We start from the raw sequence: 13,302 nt of genomic DNA on the forward strand, positions 1-13,302 counted from the left end.
AAGTCAGAATTGCGTGATCTAAAGTCAGAATTGAGAGATACAAAGTCAGAATTGAGAGATATAAAGTCAGAATTGCGAGATATATAAAGTCAGAATTGAGAGATACAAAGTCAGAATTGAGAGATATAAAGTCAGAATTGAGAGATATAAAGTCAGAATTGCGAGTTATAAAGTCAGAATTGCGAGATATATAAAGTCAGAATTGAGAGATACAAAGTCAGAATTGAGAGATATAAAGTCAGAATTGCGTGATCTAAAGTCAGAATTGCGAGTTATAAAGTCAGAATTGCGAGATATATAAAGTCAGAATTGAGAGATACAAAGTCAGAATTGAGAGATATAAAGTCAGAATTGCAAGATTTAGTCAGAATTGAGAGATACAAAGTCAGAATTGAGAGATAGTCAGAATTGCAAGATTTAGTCAGAATTGCGAGATACAAAGTCAGAATTGCGAGATCTATAGTCAGAATTGCGAGATATATAAAGTCAGAATTGAGAGATACAAAGTCAGAATTGCGAAATATAAAGTCAAAATTGCGAGTTATAGTAAGAATTGCGAGATATATAAAGTCAGAATTGAGAAATGCAAAGTCAGAATTGCGAGTTATAAAGTCAGAATTGCGAGATATATAAAGTCAGAATTGAGAGATACAAAGTCAGAATTGAGAGATATAAAGTCAGAATTTTAAGATTTAGTCAGAATTGAGAGATATAAAGTCAGAATTGCGAGATATAAAGTCAGAATTGCGAGACATATAAAGTCAGAATTGAGAGATACAAAGTCAGAATTGAGAGATATAATGTCAGAATTGCAAGATTTAGTCAGAATTGAGAGATACAAAGTCAGAATTGCGAGATATAAAGTCAGAATTGCGAGATATAAAGTCAGAATTGAGATACAAAGTCAGAATTGAGAGATATAAAGTCAGAATTGCGAGATATAAAGTCAGAATTGAGAGATATAAAGTCAGAATTGAGAGATACAAAGTCAGAATTGCGAGATATAAAGTCAGAATTGAGAGATACAAAGTCAGAATTGCGAGATATATAAAGTCAGAATTGAGAGATACAAAGTCAGAATTGCGAGATATAAAGTCAGAATTGCGAGATATATAAAGTCAGAATTGAGAGATACAAAGTCAGAATTGCGAGATATAAAGTCAGAATTGCGAGATATATAAAGTCAGAATTGAGAGATACAAAGTCAGAATTGAGAGATACAAAGTCAGAATTGAGAGATACAAAGTCAAAATTGCGAGATATAAAGTCAGCATTGCGAGATATAAAGTCAGAATTGAGAGATACAAAGTCAGAATTGCGAGTTATAAAGTCAGAATTGCGAGATATATAAAGTCAGAATTGAGAGATACAAAGTCAGAATTGCGAGTTATAAAGTCAGAATTGCGAGATATATAAAGTCAGAATTGAGAGATACAAAGTCAGAATTGCGAGATATATAAAGTCAGAATTGAGAGATACAAAGTCAGAATTGAGAGATACAAAGTCAGAATTGAGAGATATAAAGTCAGAATTGCGAGATATAAAGTCAGAATTGCGAGATATAAAGTCAGAATTGAGAGATACAAAGTCAGAATTGCGAGTTATAAAGTCAGAATTGCGAGATATATAAAGTCAGAATTGAGAGATACAAAGTCAGAATTGAGAGATATATAAAGTCAGAATTTTAAGATTTAGTCAGAATTGAGAGATATAAAGTCAGAATTGCGAGTTTTAAAGTCAGAATTGCGAGATATATAAAGTCAGAATTGAGAGATACAAAGTCAGAATTGAGAGATATAAAGTCAGAATTGCGTGATCTAAAGTCAGAATTGCGAGTTATAAAGTCTAGGGCTGTGTTGAAAAAATCGATTCACCGATTCTGAATCGATTTTCATATTAATTTCTAAAGATCGATCCGTAACTCAGAGGATCGATTTTCCCCGTGAACTTTAACTTGCCGCGTCATTGAATTCACACATGCGCGCGAGGTGGAAGGACATTAAAACAACGTCAGTAACGTTAAGCAAGCGGTTGCTTTGAAAACTCCAGAAACGCTCAAAGCTGCGATCTGGCACCATTTCGGGTTCAGAAGCAATGCAGAGAACGAGCTTGACAAAAGCAAAGGTTTTCTAAAGGTTTTGTAAGTTCAAATTTTATTTACATTCTGTGTAGAGATGCGCGGTTGGCGGTTACAGCCGCGGACTCGTGGATAAACCGTGGATCGGGCGGATGACGTGACGAAAAATTATATTTTAATTAAATTCGGATGGGTGGCGGGCGGTTAACCAATCAAATAAAAAATATATGCATACATTAAGTGGATGGCGGGCGGGTGCGGTTTTGAAAATTGGTCAAAAACGTTGGTGCGGACGGATGAGTTTTGTTTTGTGATGCGGTTGAAATAATAGCCCATCCGCGCATCTCTACTGTGTAATGTTGTCTGTTTACTGTGAAGCCAGTAACCAACAATCTGTTTACATTTGCACTGGCTTAGAACAAATGTGTTCTAAATGTTGATAATTAAAATAAAAAAAAAAAGGTGCATTTGCATCTGAACTGTAGCAGCTTTTTGGAAAATTCTTAATGTCATTTTTAATAATACATCAGGTTCGAGTCTAAATAATCGGTCTACTGCTGCTGATATACCTCTGCGTCCTCGGTCGTACACCAGTGCGAGTTTGTAAAAGCAGTTGTATCAACACTCTGGAAGGGGGATTGTTCTTTACAACCACCAATACTCCATTAATTTGCAGTTGAATGTCTATAATAATAGTATCAATATGTTGCATAACTACAGTCCTGTAATTCAGGTAACAGCAGGAAAAAATGCTTTTTTCAAAAACCATTATCTAAATCTCGAAGATCGGATCGGATCGGATCGGATCGAATCGGATCGGATCGAATCGAATAATGATAATCGATTCAAGATCTTGAGAATCGGAATCGAATCGATTCTTGAAATTTGAATCGAAACCCAGCCCTATTAAAGTCAGAATTGCGAGATATATAAAGTCAGAATTGAGAGATACAAAGTCAGAATTGCGAGTTATAAAGTCAGAATTGCGAGTTATAAAGTCAGAATTGCGAGATATATAAAGTCAGAATTGAGAGATACAAAGTCAGAATTGAGAGATATAAAGTCAGAATTGCGTGATCTAAAGTCAGAATTGCGAGATATAAAGTCAGAATTGCGAGATATATAAAGTCAGAATTGAGAGATACAAAGTCAGAATTGCGAGACATAAAGTCAGAATTGCGAGACATATAAAGTCAGAATTGCGAGACATATAAAGTCAGAATTGAGAGATACAAAGTCAGAATTGAGAGATATAAAGTCAGAATTGCGAGATATAAAGTCAGAATTGCGAGATATAAAGTCAGAATTGAGAGATATAAAGTCAGAATTGAGAGATACAAAGTCAGAATTGCGAGAAATAAAGTCAGAATTGCGAGATATATAAAGTCAGAATTGCGAGATACAAAGTCAGAATTGCGAGATACAAAGTCAGAATTGCGAGATATAAAGTCAGAATTGCGAGATATAAAGTCAGAATTGAGAGATACAAAGTCAGAATTGAGAGATACAAAGTCAGAATTGAGAGATACAAAGTCAGAATTGAGAGATACAAAGTCAGAATTGAGAGATACAAAGTCAGAATTGAGAGATATAAAGTCAGAATTGCAAGATTTAGTCAGAATTGAGAGATACAAAGTCAGAATTGAGAGATATAAAGTCAGAATTGCGAGATATAAAGTCAGAATTGAGAGATATAAAGTCACAATTGCGAGATATAAAGTCAGAATTGAGAGATACAAAGTCAGAATTGAGAGATACAAAGTCAGAATTGCGAGATATAAAGTCACAATTGCGAGATATAAAGTCAGAATTGAGAGATACAAAGTCAGAATTGCGAGATATAAAGTCACAATTGCGAGATATAAAGTCAGAATTGAGAGATACAAAGCCAGAATTGCGAGATATATAAAGTCAGAATTGAGAGATACAAAGTCAGAATTGCGAGATATAAAGTCACAATTGCGAGATATAAAGTCAGAATTGCGAGATACAAAGTCAGAATTGCGAGATATATAAAGTCAGAATTGAGAGATACAAAGTCAGAATTGCGAGATATAAAGTCAGAATTGCGAGATATAAAGTCAGAATTGAGAGATATAGTCAGAATTGCAAGATTTAGTCAGAATTGAGATATAAAGTCAAAATTGAGAGATATAAAGTCAGAATTGAGAGATACAAAGTCAGAATTGAGAGATATAAAGTCACAATTGCGAGATATAAAGTCAGAATTGAGATATTAAGTCAGAATTGCGAGATATATAAAGTCAGAATTGAGAGATACAAAGTCAGAATTGCGAGATATAAAGTCAGAATTGCGAGATAAAGTCAGAATTGAGAGATATTGTCAGAATTGCAAGATTTAGTCAGAATTGCGAGATTATAAAGTCAGAATTGAGAGATATAAAGTCAGAATTGAGAGATATAAAGTCAGAATTGAGAGATATAGTCAGAATTGCAAGATTTAGTCAGAATTGAGAGATATAAAGTCAGAATTGAGAGATATAGTCAGAATTGCGAGATTATAAAGTCAGAATTGAGAGATATAGTCAGAATTGCAAGATTTAGTCAGAATTGAGAGATACAAAGTCAGAATTGAGAGATACAAAGTCAGAATTGCGAGATACAAAGTCAGAATTGAAAGATATAAAGTCAGAATTGAGAGATATAAAGTCAGAATTGAGAGATATAAAGTCAGAATTGCAAGATTTAGTCAGAATTGAGAGATACAAAGTCAGAATTGAGAGATATAAAGTCAGAATTGAGAGATATAAAGTCACAATTGCGAGATATAAAGTCAGAATTGAGAGATACAAAGTCAGAATTGAGAGATACAAAGTCAGAATTGCGAGATATAAAGTCACAATTGCGAGATAGAGTCAGAATAGAGATACAAAGTCAGAATTGCGAGATATAAAGTCACAATTGCGAGATATAAAGTCAGAATTGAGAGATACAAAGCCAGAATTGCGAGATATATAAAGTCAGAATTGAGAGATACAAAGTCAGAATTGCGAGATATAAAGTCACAATTGCGAGATATAAAGTCAGAATTGGGAGATACAAAGTCAGAATTGCGAGATATATAAAGTCAGAATTGAGAGATACAAAGTCAGAATTGCGAGATATAAAGTCAGAATTGCGAGATATAAAGTCAGAATTGAGAGATATAGTCAGAATTGCAAGATTTAGTCAGAATTGAGATATAAAGTCAGAATTGAGAGATATAAAGTCAGAATTGAGAGATACAAAGTCAGAATTGCGAGATATAAAGTCAGAATTGCGAGATATAAAGTCAGAATTGAGATATAAAGTCAGAATTGCGAGATATATAAAGTCAGAATTGAGAGATACAAAGTCAGAATTGCGAGATATAAAGTCAGAATTGAGAGATATTGTCAGAATTGCAAGATTTAGTCAGAATTGCGAGATTATAAAGTCAGAATTGAGAGATATAAAGTCAGAATTGAGAGATATAGTCAGAATTGCAAGATTTAGTCAGAATTGAGAGATATAAAGTCAGAATTGAGAGATATAGTCAGAATTGCAAGATTTAGTCAGAATTGCGAGATTTAGTCAGAATTGAGAGATATAAAGTCAGAATTGAGAGATATAGTCAGAATTGCAAGATTTAGTCAGAATTGCGAGATTATAAAGTCAGAACTGAGAGATATAGTCAGAATTGCAAGATTTAGTCAGAATTGAGAGATACAAAGTCAGAATTGAGAGATACAAAGTCAGAATTGCGAGATACAAAGTCAGAATTGAAAGATATAAAGTCAGAATTGAGAGATATAAAGTCAGAATTGAGAGATATAAAGTCAGAATTGAGAGATAAAGTCAGAATTGCGTGCTATAAAGTCAGAATTGTGAGATATAAAGTCAGAATTGCGAGATATAGTCAATTGCTTGATATAGTCAGAATTGCGTTATATAAAGTTGAAATAGCGTGTTTATGTCTCACAATTCTGACTTTATAAAATGCAATTAGATAGAGAATGAAATAAAAAGTAAGAATTACCTTTTTCATTTTTCATTCTGTGGCGGAAATAAGCTTCCATGTGAATCAACATCAAGATTTAAGGTTTATGTATAAAATAACGCGTGTTTAGGTCATGTAATGGCAACATTTTGCAGGCATCTATTTTCTTTCATAATTTCGCTACAAAGCATCAATGCATCTCAATGCACGCATACATTATGATGCACATCAGCGCAGAACCTTTGTGGCCAAATCTGACCCGAGTGTGAGAGTCTGGATCATGAACACATCCACATCTCTCAATAATCGGCTCTGGTCTGTTGTGAAACCACGAGTTATTATCGCTAACAAACTAAAACCCTGAAAAAAATATTTTTGTAGGTTGAAATAAAGTAAAATATATATATAAAAAAAACTTATTTTGTTAAACAATTCTTATTTTTAGAGATGCACAATATATTGGCCAACATATCGGTATCGGCCGATATACGTAAATTTTTAATGTTATCGTTATCGGCCTGATTAGAAAATATTTCCTTCAGCTGAGACACTTCAGATGCGACTGTTCAACATGATGGATTTTAAATACTTGAAATATGACTGGAATCACTTTGAAAAGGAAAACAGAGACATATTTTCCATATTTTCAATCATATTTTTGTCATATAGGCTACATAAAATTAAAATGAGAACATTATAATTGTGTGATTTGGACATGGTGAGACTTTTGTTTTTGTAATCAGGCTCTCAAAATTCATAAAAAAAAATGGATTTAGATTTATAGGCCAATATATCAGTTATCGGCTTTCAAATATAAAGAATTATCGTTATCGGCCAAAATTTTCATATGGGTGCATCCCTACTTCATTTAGTTTACCTTGATGTGCTAATATATATATATATATATATATATATATATATATATATATATATATATATATATATATATATATATGAAATATTAATGAAAATGACAAAAACGCACAACAAAATTATAATAAAATTACGATGTACACACACACATAAAGAAACATTATAACAGATAGATTGATATTAAAAAAAAATCCAGTCTGAATTACCTCATGTTCGGAGTTCTCCTGTCCTCCTGTTTTACCAACTTTTACAGATTTTGTTGAATCCTATTAAGAAAATAAAGACTATAAAAAAGTGATCTTGCATTTTCCCCTAAAAAAAAATAAGAACTTAATAATTTTGTGAACAGAAAGAGACCAGCTGAAATTAGCAATCCAGCTCAAGCACTTAATGTTCAAGCCTTGACCAAATGCACAAAAAATAACTAAACTTTATGATTATATACAAGTATTTTGTACATTCAATAACGCATTCGGTGAAAACAATATTTACATAAACGAGAAACCACCAATATTATCTTGCTAACCGGCTAAAGTTAACGTTAGCTTCGCTACGAAACCTGAACGTGAACAGAAATAAACTGTACATAAATACACACACAGTTCATTTAAAGTAACTTAAAGTGGTATGTTTGACAACTAGGGATGTAAATCTGTTGAATGTTTTAAATATCACGCCTATATAACCTGGTTTATGGTGAGCAGAGCTGGAGTTAGCATGAATGCTAATGTCTCGAGCTGAGGGATGAAACTAATCTGCCTCTTTGATCCGAGTATAAATCCATATTTTTCCAATTTTTCTCAGATTTTCCTCCACATAAGACCCCGGGAATATGTATCTCACCTTGTCTTTCTTGACTTTATTCGGCATGGCACTCAGAAGCGTGTGTTTCCAGTCAGTCAGTCAGTAAGTGTGTGTCTGTGTCTGTGAGAGAATCTCCTGCAGCTGGTTAATTACCACACTAAACTAAACTGAATTAAACTGAACTGAACTAAACTGAATTAAACTGAACTGAACTAAACTGAACAGATAATGAACTCATCCTGCATCTTCCCTTCTCCTGCACTTCAACTGTTCTTTCATTCTCATCATACACAGGCATGAAATAACGCATCTCATTAATGTAATATTTTACACTGAGGACATTAATCATTCAGTGTTGCAGTTAAATAATGTGTGCTTTATAACACAATATTATTATGTTCACTTCGCTGCTTTATGGACTCGTGTCTCTGTCGAGTGTTTGAAATGTTGGCGCTGTTTTATTATGTGTTTTGTATTATTCTGCTGCCATCTGATGGACACTCACTGTATGAGCCCGACATTAATATTACATAAATGCTTGGTACATTACATACAGTTTAAACACACGTTATATATATATATATATATATATATATATATATATATAATATATATATATATATATATATATATATATATATATATATATATATATTGTATTTACTTGGGTTATAAAAAAAAAAACATTTGTTTTTAAATTTGAAAAATTTGAATTGAATTATTTTTGTGTAATATTAAAATTAGTTTGATGATCTAAAAATCATTTAAATGTGACAAATATGCAACAAAAAAAATCAGAAGGGGGCAAATAATTTTTCACAGCACTGTATATAGTAACAGTTTACAATAACATTGTACATTTTAAAATATGTTTGCTTCATGTTTTGTGGTAATAAAATCTTTTTTTTTAAATGAAACGTTTTTTTAAACATTATTCTTTTATTTAGTGTTTTTTTAAATAACATTTTACAATGTTTTTGGAAACTTTCCAAACACGTTTTTGTTTTTAAATATTTTTATTTTTGCATTATTATGTTTTTGGTAACAAAAAAAAGGTTTGAACGTTTGTATGTTTTGAAAAATAATTGAAAACATTTGTTTTTTTATTTACATTAAGGTTGAACATTTTAGAACATTTTGTTTTTAAACTTTTATTTGCTAAAAATCTACAAAATATTTTGAAATATTTTTTTTTAAGGATTTGTTTTTAAATCTTGTTTTTACATTTTTCTAGGAAACATTTTAAAGTTTGTACTTTTTTATCATATGCATGTTTTTTAACAAACTTTTTTTAAACATTCTTGTTTTTAATATTGAATTTTTAAAAATATTCCATCCATCCATCCATCCATCCATCCATCCATCCATCCATCCATCCATCCATCCATCCATCCATCCATCCATCCATCCATCTATCTATCTATCTATCTATCTATCTATCTATCTATCTATCTATCTATCTATCAGGAAGTGAGTGTGAGTGAGTGTTCTGTGTGTGTGTTTTGTGTGTGTGTGTGTGTGTGTGTGTGTGTGTGTGTGAGAGAGAGAGAGAGAGAGAGAGAGAGAGAGAGAGAGAGAGAGAGAGAGAGAGAGAGTGTGGATCAAGAAAGATAAAATCAAGTAATTATGCTTAAAATAATTTTATTTAGTTAATGTCCATTTGGATTGCACATAGTCTGGAACTCACCCTTAAGCAAGTCAAACCTGTGGAAAAGGACATTCAGTATCTGTAAAACTGCATTTTTCCATCTTAAAAATATATCTAAATTACGCCATATGCTCTCATTGACAAATGCGGAACAGTTAGTTCATGCGTTCATGACCTCAAGGCTAGATTATTGTAATGCTCTACTGGGTGGTTGCCCTGCACGCTTAATAAACAAACTACAGCTGGTCCAAAACGCAGCAGCTCGAGTTCTAACCAGAACCAGGAAGTATGACCATATTAGCCCGGTTCTGTCAACACTGCATTGGCTCCCTATTAAACATCGCATACATTTTAATATATTGCTGATTACTTACAAAACACTGAATGGTTTAGCTCCGCAGTGCTTGAGCGAGCTCTTAACGCATTATAGTCCTTCACGTCTATTGCGATCTCAAAACTCCGGCCAGTTGATAATACCTAGAATATCTAAATCGACTGCTGGCGGCAGATCCTTCTCCTATTTAGCACCAAAGCTCTGGAACAGTCTTCCTACCATTGTCCGGGAAGCAGACACACTCTGTCAGTTCAAAGCCAGACTAAAGACACATCTCTTTGACCTAGCTTTCACATAATACATTATAGACTTCTATAATTCAGTGTTAGGCTGCATAGATCAGGTCAGCCGGAACCGGGAACACTTCCCATAAATCCTGATGTACTCGTTACATCATGAGAAGAATGGCATCTACGCTAATGTTAGTGTCTGTTCCTGAGCCGGAGCCTGTTCCTGAGCCGGTGTCTGTTCCTGAGCCGGAGCCGGTGTCTGTTCCTGAGCCGGAGCCTGTTCCTGAGCCGGAGCCGGTGTCTGTTCCTGAGCCGGAGCCGGTGTCTGTTCCTGAGCCGGAGTCTGTTCCTGAGCCGGAGCCGGTGTCTGTTCCTGAGCCGGAGCCGGTGTGCTTTTCCTGAGCCGGAGTCTGTTCCTGAGCCGGAGCCGGTGTCTGTTCCTGAGCCGGAGCCGGTGTCTGTTCCTGAGCCGGAGCCGGTGTCTGTTCCTGAGCCGGAGCCGGAGTCTGTTCCTGAGCCGGAGCCGGTGTCTGTTCCTGAGCCGGAGCCGGTGTCTGTTCCTGAGCCGGAGCCGGAGTCTGTTCCTGAGCCGGAGCCGGAGCCTGTTCCTGAGCCGGAGCCGGAGTCTGTTCCTGAGCCGGAGCCGGAGTCTGTTCCTGAGCCGGAGCCGGTGTCTGTTCCTGAGCCGGAGCCGGTGTCTGTTCCTGAGCCGGAGCCGGAGTCTGTTCCTGAGCCGGAGCCGGAGTCTGTTCCTGAGCCGGTGGTGTCTGTTCCTGAGCCGGAGCCTGTTCCTGAGCCGGAGCCGGTGTCTGTTCCTGAGCCGGTGTCTGTTCCTGAGCCGGAGCCTGTTCCTGAGCCGGAGCCGGAGTCTGTTCCTGAGCCGGAGCCGGTGTCTGTTCCTGAGCCGGAGTCTGTTCCTGAGCCGGTGGTGTCTGTTCCTGAGCCGGAGCCTGTTCCTGAGCCGGAGCCTGTTCCTGAGCCGGTGGTGTCTGTTCCTGAGCCGGAGCCTGTTCCTGAGCCGGAGCCTGTTCCTGAGCCGGAGCCGGAGTCTGTTCCTGAGCCGGAGCCGGTGTCTGTTCCTGAGCCGGAGCCGGTGTCTGTTCCTGAGCCGGAGCCGGAGTCTGTTCCTGAGCCGGAGCCGGAGTCTGTTCCTGAGCCGGAGCCGGAGTCTGTTCCTGAGCCGGAGCCGGAGTCTGTTCCTGAGCCGGAGCCGGAGTCTGTTCCTGAGCCGGAGCCGGTGTCTGTTCCTGAGCCGGAGCCGGTGTCTGTTCCTGAGCCGGAGCCGGAGCCTGTTCCTGAGCCGGAGCCGGAGTCTGTTCCTGAGCCGGAGCCGGAGTCTGTTCCTGAGCCGGAGCCGGTGTCTGTTCCTGAGCCGGAGCCGGTGTCTGTTCCTGAGCCGGAGCCGGAGTCTGTTCCTGAGCCGGAGCCGGAGTCTGTTCCTGAGCCGGTGGTGTCTGTTCCTGAGCCGGAGCCTGTTCCTGAGCCGGAGCCGGTGTCTGTTCCTGAGCCGGTGTCTGTTCCTGAGCCGGAGCCTGTTCCTGAGCCGGAGCCGGAGTCTGTTCCTGAGCCGGAGCCGGTGTCTGTTCCTGAGCCGGAGTCTGTTCCTGAGCCGGTGGTGTCTGTTCCTGAGCCGGAGCCTGTTCCTGAGCCGGAGCCTGTTCCTGAGCCGGTGGTGTCTGTTCCTGAGCCGGAGCCTGTTCCTGAGCCGGAGCCTGTTCCTGAGCCGGAGCCGGAGTCTGTTCCTGAGCCGGAGCCTGTTCCTGAGCCGGAGCCTGTTCCTGAGCCGGAGCCGGAGTCTGTTCCTGAGCCGGTGGTGTCTGTTCCTGAGCCGGAGCCTGTTCCTGAGCCGGTGGTGTCTGTTCCTGAGCCGGAGCCTGTTCCTGAGCCCTCAGTGACCGCGACACTGGCCATTATGGCCACAGCCATGTGTTGTGTGTGGGCTACGCACACACTTGGACCGGTGGTGTCTGTTCCTGAACCGGTGGTGCCAGTGCCTGAGCCGGTGGTGCCAGTTCCAGTGCCCGAGCCAGTACCAGTGCCCGAGCCAGTACCAGTGCCCGAGCCGGTGGAAGGTATGGAGGGAAGGTCTCCGCCCTGGCCGCCCGAACTGTCCATTTCCCCTGCCCTACTCTGGTCTGTCCCTCCCGTCCCTAGTGGAGCGTCTGGTAGCCGCTCCTTAAGGAGGGGGTAATGTCACATGCCTGTCCTGTCTTGTGTAGCACATGTGGTGTTTGTGTTCCCGTCTCTGTTTTGACCCCACCCTCCTTGTTATCTCATTATTGGTTTCATTTGTCCCACCTGTTGTTCCCTCATTACCTGCCTGATTTGTCCCTTTTATAAGTTCCTTTGTGTTTGCAGTCTGTGTCGGATCGTTGTCTTGTACACGTCTCCTGTTCTCTCGTGACCCCTTTTGGTATGTTCGTTTTTGAAGTTGTTGTTTTGTATTTAGTTATGTTTTCCCCCTCGTGGGTTTTGTTTTGTGTTTAGTGTTTCTTTTGTAATATCTTTTTCCCTTTGCATTTGAGTTCTCCCTTTGTTTTCTGTAATTTACGTGACAAATACAATGTAAATAAATTAGTACAAGTAAAATAATGGGTTTGTTGATGGACATGCACTTGTTAATGCTGATGGAGAGGAATTACAGTGGCAACATCTCATAATGTCCCTCAGACTGAGTAGAGTATCACTGAGAAACACTGCTCGAGTCCTCCTTGCGATGGAGGTTCGGGTCGAATAACGTCTCTAAGTGACGTAACACTATAACGTAACCTCGGTTCCCTGAGATGAGGGAACGAGTATTGCGCAAGGCTAGCTTACGCTATGGGAAAAACTCCTTTTCTCGAGAATATTGAAGCAAAATCTTTAAAACGCAGTGCAAGAGACGCCCGGGTACCCGTTGAGGGGCCACACATGAAGGGCCACAAGTCGGGACGGGGGTGCCAAATCATCCCGTTTGCCTTTACATATAATAATTGTGAGAAATTTCGTCAAATAAAAGGGACATCCAAACTACTAAGAAGAAAACCATTTGAAAAAGACAGTATGGATTACTGACAGCTCTAACACTTGTAGCTGTTCAAGTTATGTGTCTGCTGTCCCCCAATAACACATTATTACTCTGGGGTTTCAGTATGAATACTAATGAAACCTTGATGTTACACATAAGTGCAGAGAGATTAACAATATTATAAAGAAATGACTAATGACTCTGATTAACATGCAACAGTGGCTTTAAAGGGTTACTTACTACATAGAGAGCCAAAGCAGAAATGTCACCTTTGAAAAAATAAATTAAAACTAGTTTGAATCCAGATGGAGGCTGTGTAAAGCAGCGATGATCAGATATCAGCTGTACTC

At 38.4% G+C, this 13,302-nt stretch overlaps 1 protein-coding gene across 1 annotated transcript in view; it reads right to left on the reverse strand.

Annotated features, from left to right (window-relative positions):
- Nucleotides 1-8,170, reverse strand: part of ppp2r5cb (protein phosphatase 2, regulatory subunit B', gamma b) — a 53,433-nt gene extending 45,263 nt beyond the window's left edge. Inside the window, exons 1-2 of the mRNA XM_081378273.1 lie at nt 7,773-8,170; nt 7,136-7,195 (exon numbers count right to left, since the gene is read on the reverse strand). Of these exons, the coding sequence (XP_081234399.1) occupies nt 7,136-7,195; nt 7,773-7,799 (87 nt within the window). The 5' untranslated portion in view covers nt 7,800-8,170. The remainder of the gene's footprint in view (nt 1-7,135; nt 7,196-7,772) is intronic.
- Nucleotides 8,171-13,302: the final 5,132 nt, after the last annotated feature.

The sequence above is a fragment of the Scardinius erythrophthalmus genome (genome assembly GCF_964197995.2).
Source record: "Scardinius erythrophthalmus genome assembly, chromosome: 11".
NCBI lineage: Eukaryota > Metazoa > Chordata > Actinopteri > Cypriniformes > Leuciscidae > Scardinius > Scardinius erythrophthalmus.